The sequence below is a fragment of the Hylobates moloch genome, unplaced genomic scaffold (assembly GCF_009828535.3).
Source record: "Hylobates moloch isolate HMO894 unplaced genomic scaffold, HMol_V3 SCAFFOLD_4, whole genome shotgun sequence".
NCBI classification, from domain to species: Eukaryota; Metazoa; Chordata; class Mammalia; order Primates; family Hylobatidae; genus Hylobates; species Hylobates moloch.
Window position 1 is genome coordinate 121,865,320 of NW_026652279.1, and position 27,586 is coordinate 121,892,905.

Genomic DNA, 27,586 nt, shown 5'->3' on the forward strand with positions numbered 1-27,586 from the left:
AGTTTACCTCTCTCTGTTAAGCCTCATAACACCTGTATCATAAAACTATCTTGGAGACTATTGATAATGTATATAAAGTGCTAGTGGGGGCTATCTAATACATAGCAGATAATCAACAGGAGGCAAATGCTGCTTTTATAAAAATGTCTGGAACAAAAGCCAATACATGCCTTCTGCTGAAAGTGCTCATTTGTGTCCTGATTATGGTCACTGCAATTCTTCCCGAAATCTTTACTCCTGGGCAGTAAACAATGCCAGCAGAAACTAAAAGTGACCATTTTTCTTCTCTCTAAAGAAAAATTTGATATTGACTGCATTTGTTAAAATAAGACATTGTGTTATGTTTATTAGGCAGATATTCTTGGGGGAAAGTTTTTTTTTAAAGATCTCTCGTATGGCCTTGGCTAATATTTGAAATCTTATATCTTAGAAAAATCTTCATTCTTTGTCACAGTTAAGGGGTGGTTTGACTGGATTAATTTTTTCCTTAGAAAATTTTCCATAATTTTAAAAGTATTTAAAGCCTTTTGTCTTCTAGCTTCCATTGGTTTGGTTGAGAATGGGTTTTTTTGGACCACTTTGAGTCTTTTTTTTTCTTTGAGATGGAGTCTTGCTCTGTCACCCAGGCTGGAGAGCAGTGGCACATTCTCGTCTCACTGCAACCTCCATCTCCCAGGTTCAAGCGATTCTCTTGCCTCAGCTTCCCAGGTAGCTGAGATTACAGGTGTGCACCACCACACCCGACTAATTTTTGTATTTTTAGTAGAGACAAGGTTTCGCCATGTTGCCCAGGGTGGTCTTGAACTCCTGGCCTCAAGCGATACACCTGCCTCAGCCTTCCAAAGTGCTTAGATTACAGGTGTGATCCACCATGCCTGGCCTGACCACTTTGAGTCTTGATCTTTAATCAGTGACCTGTTTTGTCACTCAGTAACCTTTAAACCTTTATTCCTGTTGTTGTAAACAATTTACCAGATACCTTTTGGCCTCAAGTGGCTGTTTGGAAATGTTTGGGGAAAGTTTTGGTAGTTAATATGCCTGGTGATGCTGGGGGAGGGTCCTTTTGGCATTTCGTATCTGTAGGCCAATGAAGTTAATTTTCTTGCAGTTAATTTCCTTGCAACAGAGGGAATAGTCTTACCCAAGATGTCAGTGGAGGCCCTCTTTGGAAGTGTTGTAACTTTGGGGAAATATAAGAATAATTACAGCTGCATGTTGATTATGATGTATGACAAAGGAAACAAGACACATACACCAAAGACCAATGAGTATGTTTGGTAATCATGTTATAGACATGCTGTGTGAAATTACGGAGGAAGAAAGTATAAATGACATGGTACAAATTGAAACAGACTAAAAATCACTATGTGAAATACAGCCATTAAAAATTATCTTTCTATATTTATCATGTTGTTTCTTGGACATTATAGGCACTATTATGCTTAGTAATGTTTCTGACACTTTTTCGGTATTTCTACTTTTGACACTTTTCTGTATTTCCAAGTAGTACCTACTCTTAATTACTTTAACAGATCAAGAAAATTAACCCTTTTGTATAGTAGGATATCTATTTGTAACATAAACTCTTTTTTTTATAGTAGGATATCTGTTTGTAACATAAACACTTAGCAATTCCAGATCCTGAAAGATTTGAAAAGAAACATTTTTGCAAAGGCTAGAACATGACTGATAATAATAGCTATATATTTCTAAGTTAGAGTGGCATTCAGAAAGAGTTGATCAGGGTTGTACTTGTGCAGTTTCATAGCAGTTTCTGAGTTAGCAATTTGCAGTTCTATTTCATTAATGTTTTAGGAAATGATTTACCAGAATAGCATATTTAGGTAGCTGTATTATAAGAATTTGGATTATCCATCATTTTTCTGTGGTCCATTTTACTACTTTACTTTATTAATGTTGCTGACTAAGAAAACTGTGCATTAGAAATGCAGGACTCCAAGGAAGCAGAGAAGGAGTAAGATAATGAGGTAGGAAGATGGAAGAAGATTTTAGAATAGTAGTTTGATAATTTTGTATTAATAGAATAAAGCATTTTAAAGTAATTATTAATGCAGAGTCTTCATCTTAATTTGCATATGGTATACTTTTACCTTTCAGAACCTAAATTACAGCCACAGCAGCTTCATCAGGGACAATACAGATCATCAAATACTGAGCAAAATGGAGTAAAAGATAATAATCATCTGAGACATCCTCCTCGAAATGATACCAGGCAGCCAAGAAATGAAAAACCGCCTCGTTTTCAAAGAGACTCCCAAAATTCAAAGTCAGTTTTAGAAGGCAGTGGATTACCTAGAAATAGAGGTTCTGAAAGACCAAATACTTCTTCAGTATCAGAAGTATGGGCTGAAGACAGAATCAAATATGATAGACCGTATTCTAGATATGACAGAACTAAAGATACTTCATATCCTTTAGGTTCTCAGCATAGTGATGGTGCTTTTAAAAAAAGAGATAACTCTATGCAAAGCAGATCAGGAAAAGGTCCCTCCTTTGCAGAGGCAAAAGAAAATCCACTTCCTCAAGGATCTGTAGATTATAATAATCAAAAACGTGGAAAAAGAGAAAGCCAAACATCTTTTCCTGATTATTTTTATGACAGGAAATCACAAACAATAAATAATGAAGCTTTCAGTGGTATAAAAATTGAAAAACATTTTAATGTAAATACTGATTATCAGAATCCAGTTCGAAGTAATAGTTTCATTGATGTTCCAAATGGAGAAGTAGAAATGCCACTGAAAGGAAGACGAATAGGACCTATTAAGCCAGCAGGACCTGTCACAGCTGTACCCTATGATGATAAAATATTTTACAATAGTGGGCCCAAACGAAGATCTGGGCCAATTAAGCCAGAAAAAATACTAGAATCATCTATCCCTATGGAGTATGCAAAAATGTGGAAACCTGGAGATGAATGTTTTGCACTTTATTGGGAAGACAACAAGGTATGGATGCTTTAAAGATATTATACACTTATATTACTAAATGTAACATTCTAGTGGGACTTTATAGAAGCTGTCACTTTGGAACTATGAGTCTTTTTCTACTATTGTACCTGTTTAAAATCTTTGAACAGATTATAGATATATAAAGGATAAACAAAATATTTAATATTTTTATGGATGCCTAGGGACAATCTGTCCTATAAGATTTGGTTAAGTTCGGTTTGGTTTTAGCTTACATGCCAGAAAAGTATTGTAAAAGTAATTATGTGAAGTTGAACTTTATTTTACTTATCATCAACTGAATTATATGTTTGCTTTTCACTCTGGTAAAATTACCCTGATTCACAAGGAAGAAAATCAGTTGAGTGGCACAAAATGAAATTCTGCAGATTTTCAGTTAAAGAAAATAGTACACATTCAGCTTACTTTTTAAAAAAGTTAACATATAAGTTATTTATTTTATAATAATTTTAAAATTATTAAACCATTGCTTCTCGGCCTTTTGGCTAAGATCAAGTGTAAAAATTATTAAACCAATTTTTAGTTTTATATTATATGGTGGCGAAAGGGAAAGAAAGAAATTGTAGGGGAAAGAAGGAAGGAAAGACAGAAGATGAGGGCAAGAAAGAGTACAGTGGGTCAAGTAAAAGCCTAGCCAAGAGATAGAAGACCAGCACAGTGAGAGCAAGAAAGGGAAAGGGACAGAGGGACCATCAGAGAGAAGGGGACTTTGCACATTTTTTTCCTTCTGCCCAACATGCTCTTCTATCAGCTACTCTTCTCATCCTTGAGGGCTTGGCTCAAACATCACCTCCTAGAAGAAGCCTTCTTTTACCTGCCCCATCCTCCTACTTACATTATTCTCTTAATCAGTGCCTTAATTACTTTTTTAAATTTATGACAACTTGTAAATATTTTTTGTTTTGGTTCTTGAATTGGTATCTTTTTGCACTACCGTGATAGTAAGTTCCTTGAAGGCTGGACTGTGCCTCTCTGGTTTTTGTCTGTAGTCTTGCTTCTTTCACAGTATAGGGACTTCATAATTATTTGTTAACTCTGTTAATTAGTTAATTCTGGAGAGAGCAATTATATATGAGAAAAGTAGGATGGGGAGGGGATGAAGACAATAGCAAGGTAATAAAAACGTATGTAAGGGAGTTACAGAGCAAAGGGTCTGGGAGGATGTGAGAAGCAACTCAAAAGAGGAAAAATATTTTAAATAATTTTTTTTTTTTGAGATGGAGTTTCACTCTTGTTGCCGAGGCTGGAGTGCAATGGCATGATGTCAGCTCACTGTAACCTCCACCTCCCAGGTTCAAGCAATTCTGCCTCAGCCTCCCAAGTAGCTGGGACTACAGGCATGCGCTACCATGCCCAGCTAATTTTTTTTTTTTTAGTAGAGATAGAGTTTCACCATGTTGGCCAGGCTGGTTTCGAACTCCTGACCTCAGGTGATCCACCCGCCTCGGCCTCCCAAAGTGCTGGGATTACAGGTGTGAGCCACCACGCCTGGCCCAAAATAAATATTTTATAGGTTGCAGTTGATACAGTAAGGATGTGCCCATGAGAGTGTGTGGCTAAAGGGAATGGTGTAAGTAAAGGTAACTGAAGATTTCAAGGAATTGAAATTCACACTAGGGATTTGGGTGGATCCTTTATTAAGGATGCTATAGGATTTGGGGTCAAGAACCAGGCCTTCTTGTGTTCATTAAATAATGAGGTATAAGCAGAGTGTTAGATGTTGCCTGATGATAGAATAAGGAGGAGTACAGAGTGAAACAGCTAGATGGCATAGGCTTTTTTTTTTTTTTTTTTTTTTGAGACGGAGTCTCGCTCTGTCACTCAGGCTGGAGTGCAGTGGCGCGATCTCGGCTCACTGCAAGCCCCGCCTCCCGGGTTCACGCCATTCTCCTGCCTCAGCCTCTCCGAGTAGCTGGGACTACAGGCGCCCGCCACCACGCTCGGCCAATTTTTTTGTATTTTTAGTAGAGACGGGGTTTCACCGTGGTCTCGATCTCCTGACCTTGTGATCCGCCCACCGCGGCCTCCCAAAGTGCTGGGATTACAAGCGTGAGCCACCGCGCATAGGCTTTTAAGATTTTTGTGTGACTGGGATGATGATTATTTAGAAACAGCATCTCTGTCACATCTTTACTTAAGCCTGGAAGGAAGGGAGGAGACAGCACTGGGTGTCTTTTCTTTTTCTCTGGAAAAGCAAAAGCCTTCCCAGGAATACCAGCAGATTTGGAACTATTTCACATGGCCACTTCCTGGCTATTAGGACGGCTTGAAAAGCAGATGCAGGTGGTCTTCACTCTCCAGATTCTTATTCTTCCAACTCAGACTACTTTCCAAAATTCAGGAACTATTTGTTTTGAGTAGTGGGAGATTCATTATATTTAGATATTTCTCCTTCGTGGTGGAGGCAAGAAAAAGTGAAGTAATTGGAAATCAGTGTTTATTGAGCCGACAGTAGCTACCTTAGAAATAATAGTCACTGTATCTGATGCTCCTGTGAAAGGTTAAGGTGAGGATGGAAAAGTGTTTTCTGTATTGGATAATGTGGGGTTATTGGTGACCTCGACAAGAGCAAAAGTAAGAGATTGGAATTCACGTTCAAAATGTTTGAAAGGCTTGGTAAGTGACTCAGGCTTTCCACTGAAATCCCACAAAGATCATACCCTGAGTAGTAACTGCAAAATTAAAACAGACAACCCTTTCAGAGTCAAAAGCAACTCTCTACAGGATCAGGGATATCTGCTTATATTCTCTCTGCCAGTAGAAAATACAACTGTTTTACTGGGAAAAAATAACATCTTCTAGAACCTTTCCAGTACTTATCTGCAGTGTCTAACATCCTTTAAAAAGTTATGAGCCATGGTTAAAAAAACAAAGAATGAATGAATGACTATGAATGATTATCAAAAACAAAAAAGAATAGGCCTACAGGTAATTAGATTGAGCAGAGTTCTTTAACAAATATTAATTGAATATTCAACAAATCATAATTGAGTAGCTGCTATGTGCCAGGTGATTGGGGCATATCAGATAGTTATGGCTGTGCTGTACTAAAAGGCCTCCAAATACCTGTTACGAATGTTAATAAAGGTTTAATGTTAATTGTAATTGTATACAAAAATTAATACTGTCCATCAGTAATAGCTGTGGTGAAAAAATCAAAGTACCAAATTTATTGCCTCTGCTGAATATGTTCAAAATGTCATGTAGCATCTAAAAAACAGTACCTAACAATTCAGTACCTAACAAAACAGTACCCAAAGTGTTTTGAGTGATTGGAGCATTCTTAGAGTAATTGAATGATCTTCTAAGATGGCTACTTTGATTCAGATTAGATGTGTGCTTTCAGTTGTAGTGAGGAACTGTGGACTCTAAATAGATTACACCACCCTTAACCATTGGGAAAAAGGTAAAGAATACTCTGTGAAAGAGATGGAATTAGTTAATCTTCTGAAACCACTAATTGAAGAGGTAGCTTCTAAATGTCTTGTCAAGAATGGACAACTTTCCAGTGTTTTTTAGGCAGAGACAAGGGTAGATATTTAAGAAAAGGAATTGAGTGTAACTATCATTAAGATATCATAATCTTCTTAATTGCATTGTAATATTTTGGAGATAATTAATACATTAGTATACATATTGCTTAAAAAATTTCCTCACAATATCTTGCCTTCTTTCTAGCTTCATTTCCATAGGAGAATTTGGGAATTTCTGGAAAGTTCTTCCTGTAGACTGCTAAACTAGTTCAGCTATTTTTTTCCTCAGCTGGAATATTACAACAACCTCCATATTAGTTTCCTTGCCTGAAACTTTATTCCTTTTAAATTTGTCCTCAGTATTGCCTCCACTGTGATCCTGGTCTTAGACTATGTCATTCCTCCTAGTTAAAGTCTTCACTGGTAGAATAAATATAGATTTTAGCATTTTTATTGGGTTTATATCCCAGTAAACCCTTTATAAGTTGAAAATATCGTAAGTCAAAAATACATATATCTTAGTCATGCTAAGATATAGCATGATTCAGTGTTTGTTTAATTTACCTGAACTGGCATAATTTGGCAACTCAGAACAATTCACAGAACACAAAAGTGTGGGGCTAAGAAATAAAGGAAGAGGGGAGAGATAGGAAGGTATAATAAGAATTCTAAGATGAGAAGTACAGCATCATGTCTCTAAACTTGCTAACATTCAGACCTGGAAAGGAAACACTGTGGATTCACTTAATACCTTTGTAATATTAAATATACTAGTTAAAAACCAACTATTTTGAGGGTAACTCATTTTTTAGAAGGATGTGAAAAATATGAATGTTTGTTGCCTTTAGCATTTTCTAATTTTAGTGAACCTCTTAAGAGATACTATTATTGGGTGGGCGCAGTGGCTCATGTCTGTAATCCCAGCACTTTGGAAGGCAGAGGCGGGCAGATCACTTCAGGTCAGGAGTTCGAGACCAGCCTGGTCAACATGGTAAAACCCTGTCTTTACTGAAAATACAAAAATTAGCCAGGTGTGGTAGCACGTGCCTGTAATCCCCATTTGAGCTCAGGAGTTTGAGACCAGCCTGGGCGACATGGTGAAACCCCCATCTCTACAAAAAATACCAAAAAATTAGCCAGGTGTGGTGGCACACGCCTGTAGTCCCAGGTTCTCGAGAGGTTGAGATGGGAGGATCGTTTGGGCTGGAGAGGTGGAGGTTGCAGCGAGCCAAGATCTTGCTACTGCACTCCAGCCTGGGTGACAGAGCAAGACCCTGTCTCAAAAAAAAAAATAAAATAAAGAATTGTCTTACTAATGTTAGTCGAAAGGGTTCCAAAGGCAAGTTTCCTTCTAAAGAATATTACACATTGGAACACTTTAAGAATTTACATTTCCCTCAAATATTGCCCTTTATAGACAATACCAATTGTCATATTTAAAACTCTTTTTGCCTCCTCAGTTTTACCGGGCGGAAGTTGAAGCCCTCCATTCTTCGGGTATGACAGCAGTTGTTAAATTCATTGACTACGGAAACTATGAAGAGGTGCTACTGAGCAATATCAAGCCCATTCAAACAGAGGCATGGGTACGTGATACATATTCTGTACAAAGGCATAAACTATTTTGAAGAAAATATATAGCTCTAAAGAATTAGATAGCCGTACAAAATGTGCAAGTGGAATAATATTTTGAATTTACTTATAACTGGCTACCCCTAAAGTAAGATTTTAATTCAATGCTTACACTGAACTACAATAAAAATGAATGCATTGAATTACTTTTCTTGTATAATGTTTTGTTGTATTATGCTTTGGAAATAGGTGCCCTTATTTACATGTTTGCTAAAAATTTGTACATGTGAAATGGGTTTTTATGCATATTTTTTTTTTCCCAGTTTGTTACTTTGAATTTTACTAAATTATATCCAGCAGTTGTCAAATTCAAATCTCTGTTGGATGTGCATATATCATTTATTATTTTAGTTACAGGTAAAATTAAAAAAACCACTAAGTTATATACAATTTTACACTGCATTTACTGCATATATATTGACGTATATATGTACAAATTAACTATAAAGTATCTGTTTGCTAATTATTGGAGTAGTTTTGTTACCAAATGTTATGTCAAAGCTGTGTGATAACTTTGATGATGTAACTTAGAACTTACTGACTCATGGAGTCCATTTGATAAAGAACTTATGTGATTTTATATAGATTAATTCTTACATTTAGGCAAAAACAGGAATACATATTAGAATTAGCTCTGTGAAGTTTTTCATACTTCTTTCATTTCTTTAATTTATGAGTAGCTGTTAATAAATTTATGGTTATAAGCCAATATCAACAAATATGTTGGTATTTTCCTAAAATAGCAAAATATTCTAGAAAATTATATCATCCAGAGTAACCTTCATCAATGAAGGGTACATTGTTTTCTCATGAACTGCTTTTAGTTTTGGTCTTCTAAAGTTTTTCTGTCATATCTTCAGTGGTACCCCTTCTCTACCTTCCAAAAAGATAAATAAAACGGCAACAGAAAAACAAAAAACTTAATAGTAGTAATAATGTTTTGGGCCATGGATCTTTATTTTTTGCCTTTTTGTTTGCCTAAAAACACCAAATCATCAATATCTAATTTACATCTTTCTTGGAGAAACTTGGTGTAACTATATTTTTACTCTTCTGAGAGGTTCTCATATGATGGCTATTTTCATTCTCTCTTTTCCATTAATACACACATTTCAATCTAGTTTTGATGATGAAAGTAATTATTTATTGAATCTGTATTTCTAGAAGTTGAGTCCTGTTTTGCTATTTATTGTGTTCCCAGTTGTTTTTAGCCAAAGCAGTCAAAGATTCAAAATACAATTCTTATTTACTTCTTACTTTTTAGAATACTTAATAAGAGATTAATTTTATTCTTCTCTCCCTAAAGAAAAATGTGGTTTTCTTACGTGGTTTCTTCTCTCCTTCCTTTTGCTGTTCCAGGGTGGCCATAGCTGATGAGCACATTTCTTATTCCTCACTGTAGCTCTTCTATTCAGAGGTGTTTGGTCCTGAAGTGATCATTTTCTTTCTACAGTCAGTGACTTTTCCTATTTCTCCCTTAAGAGTCCTCATTGCTTTATCCTTGATTTTAGGTCTGTATAAACTTAGCTGGACAATAAATTTATCAGGTATACAGCTCATTTAATGATTCTGTTCTGAACTACAGCAATACTTTCATATTCTTCCTACTTATTTGTGAATATTTATCCTTTATTATGTCATTTATTAACCTATTTTCTTTTTCTGCAGTCAACTTAGAAATCTTTTATAAAATATTTGAAATATTTTACAGAAAGAAGCAGGATAGAATCACTAAATCTTTTAGAGATTCTGGTATTTCTTTTCTCCTACTTTTATAATCAAGTGGTTGTTGATGTTTTATGAATTTGCATAAGTTACTATAACATACATCTCTGGATCATGCACATTGTGATCAGTCTTTCTTCTTTATCTGCATAAATAATTAGTTGAGAGAAATATCTCCTCGAAATATAGAGGCCACCAGCTTAACATATCTCGACCTATTTCTATTTTAAAAAATATTTGTGTGCATATAGATGTAAAAAAAACCCTGAAGAAATATAGTCTGTGTTGCTGTCAGTACATGCAATGTAGAGTTAATATAGAATTCTCTGAGCCCATCAGAGTATTGAAAGTGTTAATGTTGGGGTCTTTGAGTACTTTTTAAAAATTTTGGTAAGAGGAAACCGTAACAAGTTTTAAGTGAAAAATGTACAAAATTATCAAAAAATGAAACATTCACTGTACCAATAAGAAGGTAACTGTAACTGGTAAGTCATACTAGAAAAATTAAAGGGCTGCAAAGCTGCAGGGAAATGGTTAGAGAGGCCTTAGCACAATTACACTATGGATTGTGGAATTTTTAATTTTTTAACTTGTGCACTATATATGTGCACTACAATTTTTTTTTATTGTGAAATGGTATTGTATCTTTCATTAAGATTTATGTTTGTATTGCCACAAGATTTTGGAAAACTCTTGTTTTCCTAAATGTAGCAGTGATCATTTAGTGAAGATTTTTTTAAACTAGTTTGCAGAAAAAGTCAAAAAAGCCTGCATATAAGCCAAAAGCCTTTGTAGAAAATTAGTTGCTTGTGTTGTCTTTTAAAAGTACAAGCATAAATCATTAAATAAAAAGCATGATATATGAAGTGACTCGATGACTAAGTTAGTAGCTTGTTGTATGGAAAATTAAAATAAAAATCAAGTTAATACTTTAAATCTAAGTGTTAATGTTTTTCTCATGATATTTAGAAATTATTTGCCTTAAATTTGTCAGTAGACCAAATATTTATTTCTCTTTTTTGTGTGGATATGTATTTTTACTTCCAGAACATACACGGGGAGTATATTTTTGAAATATTTTGAAAGTATTAATGTTGGGGTCTTTGAGTACACATTTATATGGCCAAAATGTGTGTTTTGATTATGATTAAATACTAATTATCTTCAAAATGATTCACCAAACTTTTGTTGTCATCCCTGATTTATTTATTCTAGCTAGAGTTCACCTGTATTTTTTTTTTTTTTTGTCTATCTTAAGGTATTCTATCTTAATTTGATGTCTTTATTGCAGTGAACTTTCTAGTTAACACACATGAGATGCACAGCTCATAATTAACTGGATAAATGCTCTTATTTATCTCAAAAAATGAGTTCTTTGAACATTGTAGGATTTTTCTTATTTTAGCAAAGTAAATGAAGCATTATGGAGTGTCATATTTTACTAGTAAAATTATATATGGACAAAAACAGATTATTTTCTATTTCCTACCACTGTATGAGAAAACATTAGGGGCAAAGAAAACCTGCTACTTGTGTTTACCTCAGGCCCTTTCCAAATTACTTCTTTTAAACTCTAAGACGAATTCCAGGAAACCAGTAAAAAGATGCCACAGACAATTTGGAAGCTTGTAAAATACTCTGGTGCTGCTGGTCAGGCAAACTTTTTGTGTTGCTTCTGAATTGCTCTCCTAAACCTGGGAAAACATTGTTGGGTCCTCATTTTCCATATATATTAATGACCTGAATTATATTGAGACTTTTATATCCTAAGAAGTGTTTGACAGTGTGCTGATATCTAAACTTTCTTTTTAAAAGTTCATAGTATCTGCTTCTTGGTATCAGGAAATGATCATTGTTCAGCTATTATTTCAACTAGAAAAATGATTATTGTGTGGGTAATTGTTAGTTCTAAGACCTTAACATACAATACACATCATCTTGGCCAGTAATTCTGGAAGGTGATAGGCAAATTGTTACTGTCTTTTAGGTGATCATCCATCTTAAGTGTTTTTCTGTAGAATACTCATTTATTCAACAAATATTCATTATGTATCTAGTACATCTCTTAGGTGTTGGGCACTGTTCTAGGTGAGGGTATATGTAAGTCTATAAAACACAAAAATCCCTGCCCTCTGCACAAAGATAAGAAAGTCATAGTTTTTATTATATGAAACAAACTGAAATATCTAATTAGGGTCTGAATTCTTCTTGAAGCTTTAAACAAAATATGAGTAGAGAAAATCTTACTTACTGAAGTTTTAATTTAAATAATTATAGGTTATTATTCCATATTAGTTTAAAGATAAAATTAATGTGGAAGAAGAAAGCATAACTTAAAGAATTGTATCTCTTTAAAAAGTTCTTATATATTTTATGTATTTAAAAAGTAAAATGTGTCTTTAGGAGGGTTTGGGTTCTTTTTTTTTTTTTTTTTTTTGTTTGAGACGGAGTCTCGCTCTGTCGTCCAGGCTGGAGTGCAGTGGCGCATTCTCGGCTCACTGCAAGCTCCGCCTCCCGGGTTCACGCCATTCTCCTGCCTCAGCCTCTCCAAGTAGCTGGGACTACAGGCGCCCGCCACCACCCCCGGCTAATTTTTTTTTTTGTATTTTTAGTAGAGACAGGGTTTCACCGTGGTCTCGATCTCCTGACCTCGTGATCCGCCCGCCTCGGCCTCCCAAAGTGCTGGGATTACAAGCGTGAGCCACTGTGCCCGGCCTTTGGGTTCTTTTTTTATGATAATTATATATATTTTCATTTTAGCATACTTTAAAATAAAGAACTGTTAATCTCAAGTTTTAGTTTTGAAGTAACTTTGTATACAATTTATTTTATAATGTCATCCTGGGAAGCACATTTGAAAGTTACCTTTTCAAATTCAAATAATATTAATAAGAAGCTATAAATTATTCCATCACTATTATAATATTAAAAAGAAAAATAGAATCTTCCATAATTCTAATGAGGAGGGTGATGGAGAGTTGTGATACATACAGTAATGAGTTTAAAATGAGTCCTAGATATAGGTCGTGTTAGTAATTTTAATGTCATAGTTATAAAATTAGGCGCCATCTAGTTTCATTTGATAATAAAATATCATAGTAGATATTAAAAAGAATAATTCTTATTAAAACCGTTGACCTCAAAGGAGGATTAGAATTATGTAACAGTACGGTTTTGCCAATTAGTATTTAGTAAACAATACAAGCACCTATGTGACCCTAGTCCAGAAGATTTTTCATTTTTACTGATAAGTTCTTAAATAAGTTAGCGGTTATAATTTTTCATACTTACTGGTTAAGGTCACTGAAGTACATCTTCTTCTACCACACGTATTTTGGGAAACTTGCAGAGATCGCCATGTGAGCAGTGCTCATTTTCTTTTGCAATATAAACAACAGTAAATCAGAAGGAAACTCTATGGCTAGTTTAGCCCCATTTAAGAACATAATTTTCAAATCATGGTACATGGAACTTAGGGATTCCATGCAGTATCTTTAAGCTTTCTTTTAGTAAAGTTTGGTTGTGTTAGATGGAACTTTATTTATTTCTTCCTCATCTATCACCCAGCCTTTTACCATTTTTGTGGGAGTTTGCGGATTATACAAAAACACTTTGCTGGAGATATAAAAACTGCTGACACAGAAGGACAGAGCATTTATTCATAAATGTATTCCATATGCATAAATGTTACCTTAAAATTTATTCGTATCTAACCCTTAAATCCAAATTCAGTTTGTGATAGCTAAGCCTAACGGAATATTATGAAAAACTTGAGGTTTAGTTTTGATCTAGCTATATTATTCAAAGGGGACATTTTAATTGACCATTTAAATTAATACTAAGAAAATAGTATGCTATTTTAATAATCTGTACAAAGTATTGTTTGAATTCTAATATCTGATAATAACATATTATAATCTAAACTATATGTAAAAACATATTTAAAAGGTTTCTGGGTATTCTGAGTTTTCCTTTATTGAGTAATGAAAGTATAGATTATGTTATTATTTCATGTTTCATTTTTCTGATGGTGAAGTCAATCCCAAAGTGAAATAACATGGCAGGATATTACCTAACACATGCTGTCACTCTTTTTAAAGTTATTTTAATAATAATGCATCTGTTTCTAACTTTAATTACAATTCATAAAATAATTTAAGCCTCAAATTATTTAACTATTACTAAGTGGACATTAGTTCCACTTCATGGTTAAACAAATTTGGAAAATGCTAGATTAAAAATATTAAATATTAGGTTAGCATAACTATTTGAAACATCTACAGCATTCTTTTTGTCTTTCTTTCTTTCTTTCTTTCTTTCTTTCTTTCTTTCTTTCTTTCTTTTTTTTTGAGACAGAGCCTTGCTCTTGTCACCTAGGCTAGAGGGCAGTGGCACGATCTTGGCTCACTGCAACCTCTGCCTCTTGGGTTCAAGTGATTCTCCTGCCTCAGCCTCCCTCGTAGCTGGGATTACAGGCACCTGCCACTCTCCAGGCTAGTTTTTGTATTTTTCGTAGAAACAGGATTTCACCATGTTGGCCAGGCTGGTCTTGAACTCCTGACCTCAGGTGATCCGCCCGCTTTGGCCTCCGAAAGTGCTGGGATTATGGGTGTGAGCCACCTTGCCCAGTCCACAGCATTCTTTTTTTTTTTTTTTTGTATACATGAATAATACCAGAAGCTATTACAGTAATCTTTTATCACCTAAATCTCCCCTTTATTAATGGTAACCTAAAGTATGGACTTCTGAATATATGGCATTGGTTAATTAAGAAGTATATTTATGATACTTTACCTGTATATCCAATATTATATAATAGATTGATTTTTCATTCATGTATATCCAATATTATATAAAAGACTGATTTTTCCTTCAGCATAGTCTTTTTTTTTTTTTTTTTTTTTTTGTTGAGGGAGTTTTGCTCTTGTTGCCCAGGATGGAGCGCAATGGCGCGATCTCAGCTCACCACAACCTCCGCCTCCTGGGCTCAAGCAATTCTCTTGCCTCAACCTCCTTAGTAGCTAGGATTACAGGCATGCGCCACCATGCCCGGCTAATTTTGTATTTTTAGTAGAGACAGGGTTTCTCCATGTTGGTCAGGCTGGTCTCAAACTCCCGACCTCAGATGATCCACCTGCCTCAGCCTTCCAAAGTGCTGGGATTACAGTCGTGAGCCACTGCTCCCGGCCTCCTTCATTCAGCAGTCTTAAGGAAGCATCATGGGTGAGAGCCACAACTGAACGGGGCTGGAATTGTTCAGGTGATCTTATATTTCCCTTAGATACTTTTTGTTCAATAGTCCTAAAACTTGTTCTCCTGGAAGTGCAAATTTTATCTTTTCATTTACTTTACTTATAGATACTCTTAAAGCTGTCATTTTAGACTGTACTGAATTTTACCATTATTTTGCAAATATATGTAGAAGACTTGCTAATATACTCAGTGCACAGAAATAAAGTAGTAAAATAAGTGGATCTGAAGGATATTTTTGTTTTGTCTTATTTCTATGTTCTCAGAGATGTTAGTCTTCTATTGGGCATATATCTTGACACTCATGTCAATATATTTTAAAGATTTTGTACAAATTGAAAAGGCATCCTTGTTGAATACACACACACACCTGTTTCAGTTTCTGATGAATTTCTGAGCTGCTTTCATCTGCATCTAAAAAAGCAGAAAAGTAATATTGCTCATTTTACCATAGACTTTATTCCCTTTCAGATGGAACTCCCTCAGTGCAGCTTCTCTCTTTTATAGTTAGTGATGGTGAACCTTAATGGTGATGGACTAAAAGTGGACTTATGATACATATTTGATTGCATACCGTAATGAGTTGTCAGTTGTTCATTCTCTTTTTAAATCCTATGTATGTCTCTGCTTAATACGATTTCTCTTTAGTCTTACTTTTATCGTCTTATGAGTCATCTCTCAATTTCCATTGTTTCATAAACATTATATCCTTTTGGCCTTTTAATTTTTAAATTTCTTTTTCTTTTTACCTCTGGTGAGTGGTATCTTTTGATGTATATGGGCTACCCTTACTACTGATCTTAATTTATTGAACTTTACTGGACCTGTGCTGTTTATTCTAGAATGATGTATAATGGGTTTCACTGTCATACCTCTAGTAAAAGAGTGGAGTTGTTCTGTTTCCCTGTGAGAAATATTCTGGTATTATAGAGCTTCCAGCTCCATTAAACTTGGGAACCACTGGCAAGAGTTTTACATTTTGGCTTGAAATAACTCTTTTAGTTGCCTGTCATTGGCTGAGAGCGCCATTCAGAAGGGAAAGGAAGTACTACAACAGTGAGTACATTTTATTTGCCTTAAAAAACTCATATAGTTTAATAAGAGTAAACATAATGAAGAGGTTCTAGTAAACAACCCAGACCATCATAAGAATACAAAAATTATTTTTTTGTACATAATTATTCTTGCCTCGTCCACCCTGCTTGGGGTTTTCTAAAGTATGTTCTGAGGACATTAGTTCCACTTCATGGTTAAACAAATTTGGAAAATCTAGATTTAAAAAAATTTAAGTACATTTTTTGATTACAGGACTTCTTTGAGTCAATAACAAGTTAATATGTATTTTAAATCTCCAAGAGAGATATATAATGTATGTGTTTCACAGAGTTATTTTCTCATGGAATTTTTTTTTCCTGTATGAAACCTATTATACAATGTCTACAGGAAATACTTGGAAACCATCTTAACTATTTGTTTTTATCTTTCTAGTTTTTAAATTTCTCATCCATAACATGGGTAAAGATTTATCTCTGGAATACATTGTTTTAGAATTTCCAAACCTCTAATAATATGGTATTTTTATGTTATTAATAGAGATTAAATATATAAACAGCAATTTTTCCTCAATCACATTCCAAGCCTCTTCCTTTCTGTGAGTAGAAGACAAAATATATTCCTGAAATTTTGTCCCTTTTAAGTACTTGTGCCATTAGTAATACTATTTTATTGCATACAAATAAAGATTTTATTTTACATATAATTTATATACAACTCACTGATCTTTTAATTTTATTTTAACTAATTCTGGAAACTTTTATATATTAACTTTCAGAAATTGTTATTTATGAAGACTCCCGTTATCGTTTTTGTAATATTGCTGGGTTTTTTTTGTGATTCTTACCTGATAACATTCTTACCTACATGAAGTTTATATGTCCCAGCAGTGAGGTATTTTCATCATTTCTTTGGGTTTTGTATTTGTTATTCCACAATAATCTAGTCTAAGCCAAAACCTGAAATTCCTTTTTTTTTTTTTTTTTTTCTGTTGTTAAGCTAGCATTGGCTACTAAATAAAAAAAAGTGTTGTGTTGAGCATGGTGGCTCATGCCTATAATCCCAACACTTTGGGAGGCCAAGACAGGAGGATCATTTGAGACCAGCTTGGGCAAACATAGCAAGACCCTGACTTTACAAAAATAAAATAAAATAAACAATTAGCCAAGTGAGGTGGTATGAACCTATAGTCCCAGCTACTCAGGAGTCTGAGATGGGAGGATTGCCTGAGCTCAGGACTTCAAGCTTGCAGTGAGCTATGACTGTACTACTCCACTCCAGCCTGGTCAACAAAGCAAGACCATATCTCTTTAAAAAAAAAAAAAAAGAAAAGAAAAAATTGTCAAAACTAGTAAATTCCATTGGGTATGTGTACATTTTTAAATGGAGAAGAGGCCTCCTTAAAGACCACAATTTCTACTTTGTATCAACATTTATATTGCTCTTTTATTAATAGGCTACTGTGTTGTCTCTGAAGCCTTTGAATAGTATATTAATTCATTAAAAGCTTGTTATTCAGAACCTTCTAACAAACAAACTCTTATTAGTACGTAACTGCTCTTGATCTCCTATTCTTACTTTCCTGATACCAGTTGATAAATCAGATGAGTTGTGATACTCCGTATCAAACTCCAGAGCTCACTTGAGAGATCTCAAAGTGAGTTCATGCAAAGGAACTCTATAAATAATCAATAGATGTATACTATAAGTACCTTCTCTTTTAAATCTTGATAGTATCAGAATTTTAAGTTAGTATATGAACTGGGTTGTTAGCTAAAACAGTGGAAGGAGATGAGTAATTATTTATTGAATGATGGTATGCTCCTGGTGGTCACCTTTGTTACTGAAAAGTCCTTCTTCAGACACCAAGCCTGTACATGACAGTTTAATATGATAGCTTTTCAACAAATATTCTTTGAGTTCCTTTTGTACCAAAGCTACTTTAGAAAAATAGATTGGTCTGGCCGGGCGCGGTGGCTCACGCTTGTAATCCCAGCACTTTGGGAGGCCGAGGCGGGCGGATCACGAGGTCAGGAGATCGAGACCACGGTGAAACCCTGTCTCTACTAAAAATACAAAAAATTAGCCCGGCCTGGTGGTGGGCGCCTGTAGTCCCAGCTACTCGGAGAGGCTGAGGCAGGAGAATGGCGTGAACCCGGGAGGCGGAGCTTGCAGTGAGCCGAGATTGCACCACTGCACTCCAGCCTGGGCGACAGAGCAAGACTCTGTCTCAAAAAAAAAAAAAAAAAAAAAAAAAAATAGATTGGTCTATATGCTCAAGGGATTTAAAGGATATAAGAGAAGTTGAAGGTATGTTTTCTTCCCTTCAGAAGCCACCTAATATTGTTAAGGCTACCATGACACTGAGATGGTACCAGTCTAGGAACAATTGCTGGCATGGGTCTTGATTATAGTTTTACATGATAACAGCATGTTAAGTGAATGAGATAATTTAGGAAGCAATTTGGGAAGCCCAATATTAACTTTTCAAAAACTTCTATTTAACAACCTTTTATTGGTGTCTTTTATCATGTCTGATTATGCTCACTTTTCCCAGATTGTGTAATTAGGAAATTAGGGTCAACCCTCTTGGTCATGATTATTAGTTTATTATACAAAGCAACATATTAGAAGTCAGTTTAATTTTAGTTCAGTATGATTCAAACTGTAAAATTTAGGGACATGTAATTTTAAGTGTTGGTAACCATTTTTTTTGGTACCACTTAACGAATGAGTTAGGACACTAGTAACCATCTTATCTTGAAAAGACTTAATAAGGCTGAAAATAATGTGGAGAATGTACACGAATGTATTTTTTTTCTCTTAAGGTGATCAGATAATATAAATATTATTATTAGGAAATCATGAATTTGACCATCAGTACCCAAAAGAATGTTAGACTTGATTAGATTCTTAGAATATGAAATTGAAGTATTAAAGCAAATGGAAAAAGGAGACATATCAAGGGGTTGAGAGTATTGGTACTTACTCTAAATTTTCGGTCTGTTTTAGGTGAACTGTTTATTCTCTTCCTTTTTGTTCTCCCTCTGTTTCTCTTTTCTCTTTAAGCTCCTCCTCCTCATTCTCTTCCTCTTTTATTTTGTTTTCTATGTGAGTGTTTACCTTTTTATTCATCTTATGCGTGTCATGTGGCTTTTATATAGGTTGCATATTTTCCAACTCAGACAGGACTAGTGCTCAAATGAAGTATGAATAAATAGAGCATCATTTAAAGTTTAGAAAGCCTCTAAAAGCCTTGGGCACAAATACATTGACATACCTGGTTGATCTTTTGTATGCTCTGATTATTGTAAATGCTTACTTTGTACTTGGCCATACTGGTGGTGGTTCTCATAAATGGAAAGACTTTTAGAGACTGACTTGTATTGGAACTTATTACAAAAAGATCTAGAAATGATAAAATATTGATTATATGCCCAGTCCATTTATATTGTATTCTTTAGAAATTAGCAAGGGAAATAAAATTTCTCATTAAATATGTTTAAAACTCATTAGAAACGTAAATAATTAAGATGGGAAATTAAAATATATAATTCATTTAAGAAAAAGTAAGGAACTAGAGACTAGAAAGTCTAAATTTTGTTATAAAAGTTTAATTATAAAAGCCTACATTAAAAAATTTTAGGCATAACAGAAATAAATAAAAAATTTACATCTCAAGGTGGTGATGATACACTTTCCTATTTATTGAAAATATTTAAAGTGGTCATGAAAAGACTGAATATGTGAATTTCCTATCTATTCTAATGACTATACTTACATTAATGAAATAGTCATTGAGAGAACATGATTAAGATAGGAAAAAAGTGGTCATACCGGGCTACAGGTAGATTTGGTGTCTTGATTCTTAGGCAGTTTTCAAAATAATTTCAAAGTTTTGACAGAAACTGCTAAGCAAAATTTTTAAGCAAACTGCTTTAAATAATTTTCATTATAAAAAATGTTTTATATTCTGAAATGAGAATTACTATACTTTGAGGTTCCAATGAATTTCACATAAATGGCAAAGTATAACCAAAAAAAATCTCATGACATTGTTCACCACTTTTGCCATTCTTGGACCCAAGGCCGGAAAACATTTTCAGACACTGTGCTTTATCCTGAAAGGATTTGGTGAAAAGGGATCTCTGAGGTGAATATCTGCTCTGCTTGGCCTTTGAGAGAAGGGGAGAGGGCAAGGCTGGTCTTGGGCAAATTACTTCCACCTCCCTTTTTGCCCCTGCTTCAGCTCCAGGGGAGCTGGAAATGCACAGGAGGAGTCAGAAGACCTGGGTTCGAGTCCTGGCTCTGCCACTTACTACCTATGTGACTTTGGGTAAGTTACCTAATATCTCTGGGTCCCAATTTCAGTACAGGATTGTTGTGAGAATTAAATGATCTATGTAAATGTGCTCTATAACCTCCCAAGAGCTATAGAAATATAAATTCTTATTATCATAGGCTTAGCCTTCTTCTTCCCTATTCTGTAGTCTATTGTCCTCAAATATCCCTTTTTAAAGCAAGCCGGAATGACTTAACTCCTTTTGTTTCTCCCTATCTCCTCTTCATATTGAAAATATTATTTCTATCCTCTGTCTGATTAACAGTTAAGTATTCTAAGAATGTAAAACCTAGTTGATTAAATTAACCTTCACTATAGAGAGTGGATTATTATGACCCCTTCTTAACCTTCCCACTCTCACCTTTCTTCTGTAATATTCCCAGAATTATGTGCTTAGAAACATCAAAGAATCTCTAATGCATGAAAATTCAGACAGTGTTAAGGAGAAAGATTTTGGCAGAGGGAAGTCCCTTGAATCCTGTTTCTTAGCTCACTGCTCCATTTGTTAGTAAGGTTGACTGGGAAAATGGTTATATAAATGTGCCTCTAGTCCATTCATTTTCTCTGTGGGAAAGGAAATGGAAATAGTTCAGAATTAAAAGTTCTTCAGAGGTCTCACTGAAAGCTTAACCTGAGGAGTATAGTAGAAAGAAGAGATAAGCAATCTGGTGGCTATTTGTTTGGTCAGTGCTTTGAGTATTATCTGATTTGCCTCAGCTTCTCAGAAATTAAGTCCTAGCCCACCCTCAGCCAAACTAAACTTAAAATGCTATCTTTATTGGGTGCTCAGTTTATAGAGGGTGCTTGCAGCTAAGGAAGAAAGAGAACTTGCCTTCTGGATCACACCTGGGTTCTGATCAAGGGATTTTTATGAGGGCATAAGAAGAGCTTGTCGCTCTACTTGTTCCAATCCTCTCCAGCAATCTCAGAATGCTTGGTCTGACTACCTGTAAATAATAGTAATAATAGCCACTTACATGAGCCGCCTGCCATTAATGCCTAATTACCGTGGAGCATAATAACAATTACTCATATCATGATTAGATTAACATTATTAAAGATTTTTTTTATTTTTTTTTTTAAGCCTTGAACCATTCACTTCTGCTCAGTATGGTTTCTTGCTGAAGTAGCAGTGTCATCTTTCATAACTAAAAATTAGAAGAAAATATGGTAGAAATCAAATGCAAATTGAAACATAAAATACACTTTTAAATTTACCAATTAGTGGAAAAAATGAAATTATAATACTTATGCTGGCAAGGATGCAGTGATATGGGTACTCTTATACATTGCTGATGGTGCTGAAAATTAGTATGATCCTTTTGATTATTTTTTCCAAACACTTAAAAATGTTCATAACTTTTAAACCAGTAATCCCATAGTTGCTAATGTCTCATAGGGAAATAGTAGAAGAAAAAAGCTAATTGCTGGGAGATTATCATTGTAGGATTATCATGGTAGTGAAAAACCAGAAGCTACTTAAGCATCCAACAGTAGGAGAATGGTAAATTGTCATTCATCTGCTGGATGAACTATTATACAGCTGTGATAAAAAAGATCATGACAAAGGCTGTATGAGAAATATGTATAAGTGATTAAAAGCAATTTATAGCTTGAATGAGAAGACACTCAAGGTAGTGGTTGTTTTGGAGTCAAGTCTCTGGGTACGTGTATTCAATTTTATAAATGTTCTGTAATTTTGGATTACATTTTACTTTTAAAAAGTAAAAGGAAACAAAATTAAAATAGAAACGTTGTGACAGATCATTATTAGTTTCTAGCTGCAAGAAAAGTTTGGTAACAGTTAACCCCTCAGCCCATTTTCAGTAGAGGTTCTCATTAAGAATCTGCCATTTGAAAATCTGTATCATCATAGTGACTATATTATTGCCCTAGGATGTCAGCAAAATTCAGTATTGGAAAATGCCCTATAAAGCTGGTTTTAGCTTCTGCTGGTAACATTAATATAATCCTAAAAATATTGACAATGTTTCAAGCCTTCTAGAGCTCATCTTTATGCCAGATATTAATATATTAAATAGATTGAAATGTTAATTATATACTTGAGCATTCTAAGACACGTGTGTGTGCACGTGTATTGCATGTGGACAGAGATATCAGTGTTTAAAAAGTTGTGATATTTACTAAATTTTTCCTTTGGGGGCTTATCTCAGTAAAGAAAGTAAGAAAAGGTAGAAAATAATTTTGTTTAAACTTTTGTTTAATCTCATGAGGCTTAACCTATTGACTTATCTGTCTATTATTGACCATTTTATGGAAAGAGATTTTTGTAACATGGAACACACTTTTAAATGAGAAAAAATTTTTTTAGTGCTCATCGTATTTTTTTTTCATGACAGTTATAAAGTGTTGTCCACTACTAGCTGTGGAATTATAAAACAAAATCCAAATAGGAAACCAAGTAATCCTATTAAGAACATACTCTTATGATAATATAATTAATTTGTAAACTACCATATCATAATCTTGTTGTGGCATTGAATAGTATGGCTGCATCATGAACACTTGATCTCTTTCTAATTGGTACCATGCCAAAATATTGGTAAATGTTCGAAAACCTAAACAATTTATAGTGTGTCACTAAGAGTAGAGAGAGCTTAGAAAAATAGTCTGTTTTAAAGTTTATGCCACTGCATGTTATAACACTCATTAAATGAAGAAACACAATACTATGAGGTTTATCAAATTATGAAATTGATGAACATCCCATTTGAAAAATGTATTCTAGTGATAAATTCTTTGGTAAATTTAGGAACTTGCCAATAAAGTATACAGAACAGAATTATTTGTATTCATCTAAGCTTTGAGGATAAATGTCTTGGAACATGCAGTAATGTGAAGAATTTGGTGTGAAAATATTTGAATTAGTGAATTTTACTGCTTTATTACACTTTTCTTCTCAATAGTCATGTTCTTGGAGGAGTTAATCCTCCGTGTCTGTAGATACGAAGAGAGGGAAAAACTTTAACTTGCATGAATTTTATAAAAATGATGACTGTATTTGATAAGCTGGTAGGATTTGTCTTAGTAAATAGATTGCCTCTGGGTTCCTTTCTTCATTGGAAGAAAAATGAACATTTTGTGAATGACAAGATTCTTAGTCTCTTTTTAGTATTACATTAGTCAAGTAATCCAGATGAATTGTAAAATCACTTTGTAAAGTGCCAGTGAAGAGCTAGTTTCGCATTTTGTGTTAGGTGAACTCACTGGGATACAATAGTCAAATTGCTTGACTCAAACCAATAAAAGAAAAACTGTTTATGTTGTTACCTGGCATTATAAAAAATAAAACTTTACATTTGTGAAGTAATAGTAATAGCTCACTTTATTGAACTATTGAACACGCAACTTTGTACCAGACATTGTTCTAAGCTCTTTTACTTACATTAATTCATTTAAGTATAGGAGCTGCTTATGGATACTGCAGCCATTTCAGGATAGCTCTTTCTGTCTGTTGAGAGTAGAAAGTATTGTGGATAATTTGTGTTTGACAGTAAGAACTGTAGCGTGTAAATTATATCTACTTTGTTTTACTAATTTCATTATGTATTTAAAATGCGAGTGAGATGGAAAGCCCTTCCTTTTGGTCTACTTATATAAACCTTCAAGAGTTTAATGTGGTCAGTCTAATTCTCTTCTCTAGCCTCTGTATCCACTGGGATATGTGGAAAGAGCATGAATTTTAGAGTCCACATACCTTGGGAAAGATATAATTTAGTTTTGTTTTCTTCTATGGAAAATACCTATAAAAACATGTAACCTCACAGGATTATTGTGAGGAACATAAGAATTATTCAGTAAACATTTTGTTAGGTCATTGGATGATTGAAATGCTAGGCACACAGGTTGTTAACGCTGGTTCCATTTCTCTTGTTTTCATTTAAGGCTTTGGAAAGAACAGTCTCTTTTATTGTTCACCTCCTGAAAGTCATGCTTGTTGCCCCTTAATTGCAGCAGCAGCCACTGATTGAAATTTCCAGATCAGGAGTTGAGTATCCATTCCAAATTACCTCTCTAGGAAGTAAACCCAAACTGCTTCTTTGCACCACCCGTTTCTTTAGACTAATTCCTTTTCCTTTTTTTGTTTTCTTTTCTGTTTCAATGTGTATTAGTCCATTTTCACACTGCTATCAACATAAGGATACTACCTGAGACTGCGTAACTTATTTTAAGAAGAGGTTTAATTGACTCACAGTTCTGCATAGCTGGGGAGGCCTCAGGAAGCTTACAATATGGTAAAAGGCGAAGGAGAAACAAGCACCTTCTTCACGAGGCAGCAGGAAAGACAGTGAATGAGGAACAGCAAACACTTTTAAAACCATCAGTTCCCCTGAGAACTCACTCGCTATCATGAGAACAGCATGGGGGAAACCGTCCCCATGATTCACTCACGTCCCGCCAGTTCTCTCCCTTGACATATGGGGATTACAATTTGAGATGAGATTTGGGTGGGGACACAGAGCCAAACCATATCTTTCCGCCCCTGGCTTCTCCCAAATCTCGTATCCTTTTCATATTTCAAAACCAATCATGCCTTCCCAACAGTTCCCCAAAGTCTTAACTCATTCCAGCATTAACTTAAAATTCCAAGTCAAAAGTCTCATCTGAGACAAGGCAAGTCCCATCTGCCTTTGAGCCTGTAAAATCAAAAGCAACTTAGTTACTTTCAAGATATAATGGAGGTACAGGCATTGGGTAAATGTTCCTATTCCAAATGGGAGAAATCAGCCAAAACAAAGGGGCCACAGGCCCCTGCAAGTCTGAAACCTGGCAGGGCACTCAGGAAATTTTACAGCTCCAAAATAATCTCCTTTGACTCCATGTCTTACATCCAGGGCACGCTAATGCAAGGGGTAGGCTCCTAAGGCCTTGAGCAGCTCTGCCCCTGTGGCTCTGCAGGGTACAGCCCTTATGACTGCTTTCACAGGCTGGTGTTGAGTGCCTGTGGCTTTTCCAAGCACACGGTGCAAGCTATAGGTGGATCTACCATTCTGGGGTCCAGAGGATGGTGGCCTTTTTCTCACAGCTTCACTAGGCAGTGCCCCAGTGGGGACTCTTTGTGTGGGCTCCAGCCCCACATTTCCCCTCTGAATTGCCCTAGTAGAGGTTCTCCATGAGGGCTCTGTCCCTGAAGCAGACTTCTGCCTGGATATCCAGGCTTTCCCATACATCCTCTGAAATCTAAGTGGAGGCTCCCAAAGCTCAACTCTTGTCTTCTGTGCACTTGTAGGACCAACACCGCGTGGAAGCCGCTAAGGCTTTGGTCTTGCACCCTTTGAAGCCACAGCCCAAGTTGCATCTTTTTAGCCATGGCTGGAGCTGGGGTGGCTGGGATGCAGGACACCAAGTTCTGGGGCTGCACAGAGCAGCAGGGCCCTCCAGCCACAAACCATTTTTGCCTCCCAGGCCTTTGGGCCTATGATGGAAGGGGCTGTCTCAAAGATCTCTGAAACGCCCTAGTGACATTTTCCCCATTGTCTTGGCTGTTAACAAGTTACTTATGCAAATTTCTGCAGCTGGCTTGAACTCTTCCCCAGAAAATGGGTTTTTCTTTTCTACCCCATGCTCACACTGCAAATTTTCCAAACCTTTATGCTCTGCTTCCCTTTTAAACATAAATTCCTATTTCAAACCATATCTTTGTGAATGTAGATCACTGAACGCTTTCGGGATAAGCCAGGTCACCTCTTGAATGCTTTGCTGCTTAGACATTTCTTCAGCCAGATACCCTAAATCATCATTCACTATCAGCATTTTGGTCAACACCATTCAACAAGTCTCTAGGAAGTTCCAAACCTTCCCACATCTTCCTGTATTCTTCTGAGCCCTCCAAACTGTTGTATCCTCCACCTGTTACCCAGTTCCAAAGTTGCTTCCACATTTTCAGGTTATCTTTATAGCAGTACCCCACTCTGCTGGTACCAATTCTCTATATTAGTCCGTTCTTACACTGCTCTAGAGATACTACCTGAGACTGGGTAATTTATTTTTTTTAAAATAAAAAAAAAAAGAGGTTTAATTGACTCACGATTCTGCATGGCTGGAAAGATCTCTGGAAACTTAAAATCATGGCAGAAGGCAAAGGAGAAGCAAGCACCTTCTTCACAAGGTGGCAGTAGAGAGGGCAAAAGGGGAACTGCTAAAACCATCAGCTCTCACGAGAACTCACTCACTATCACGAGAACAGCATGGGGGAAACCAACCCCATGATCCAATCACCTCCCACCAGGTCCCTCCATTGACATGTGGGGAATACAATTTGGTAAAAGATTTTGGTGGGGACACAGAGTCAAACTATATCACAATGTTACTAATATAATGAGGTTTTATATTAGAAATCTTAAAATGTAGATTTAATATAAAAATCTACAACTCTTTAAAGTAAACTAGTTTTTCTCACAGAATGAAAGAACCATGCTCCTTTAAGATAACAATATTGGTTGCAAAGTTATAAAGATTTCAAGTTTTTCTTTATGAAAACCATTTTCCTTCAGACTTTTGAAATCCTACAGTTTGTAACAGCCTTCATAAATCAGTGATTTTCGTTTTAGCTCTGGCACAGAGCTTTTCAGCCAGTCCTGCTGTCAGTGTACCTGCTGCTTGACATTAACAGGATTCTTGTCAAAACCTGTGTTTTGCATAAATTAGTGTTTAACCCTGGACAGGCTTTTCCTCCTCACTTCAGAGCAGCTTTTAAAAGACTGTCATGCCCTTATTCAAAGATAATGAAAATGAATTTGACTATTGTATCATGCATTTTGTACTCTGAAGAATGCAGCTTATCAACACTGTTAGAATAACTTGAACTTTCCTAGTCTTTTTTATTTTTCTTTGAGCCTTAATTAATAATCTCCAGTCTTACACATTGCTTTACAATATAGACATCATCATTGATACTCCAGTGTACCTTTCTCTTTGTCCGGAGGATCTATTTGCTCTACTTTTTAAATAAACAATTTACATTGGAGGCAGGGGCACAACAAAGGGGCACACTTTAAATAATTTCATGGATAAACTTAGAATTTTTTTTTTTTTTTTTTTTTTTTGAGACGGAGTCTTGCTCTGTCGCCCAGGCTGGAGTGCAGTGGCGCGATCTCGGC

General features: G+C 35.3%; 1 protein-coding gene and 1 pseudogene across 12 annotated transcripts in view; both read left to right on the forward strand.

Moving 5' to 3' along the window:
- Window positions 1-27,586, forward strand: part of TDRD3 (tudor domain containing 3) — a 181,991-nt gene that overhangs the window by 135,441 nt on the left and 18,964 nt on the right. For all 12 annotated transcript variants that reach the window (XM_058437965.1, XM_058437964.1, XM_032150984.2 and 9 more), the window contains 2 exons: window positions 2,119-2,969; window positions 7,924-8,049. In XM_058437965.1, the coding sequence (XP_058293948.1) occupies window positions 2,119-2,969; window positions 7,924-8,049 (977 nt within the window). The remainder of the gene's footprint in view (window positions 1-2,118; window positions 2,970-7,923; window positions 8,050-27,586) is intronic.
- On the forward strand, window positions 3,456-3,526 carry LOC116467748 (U2 spliceosomal RNA; annotated as a pseudogene).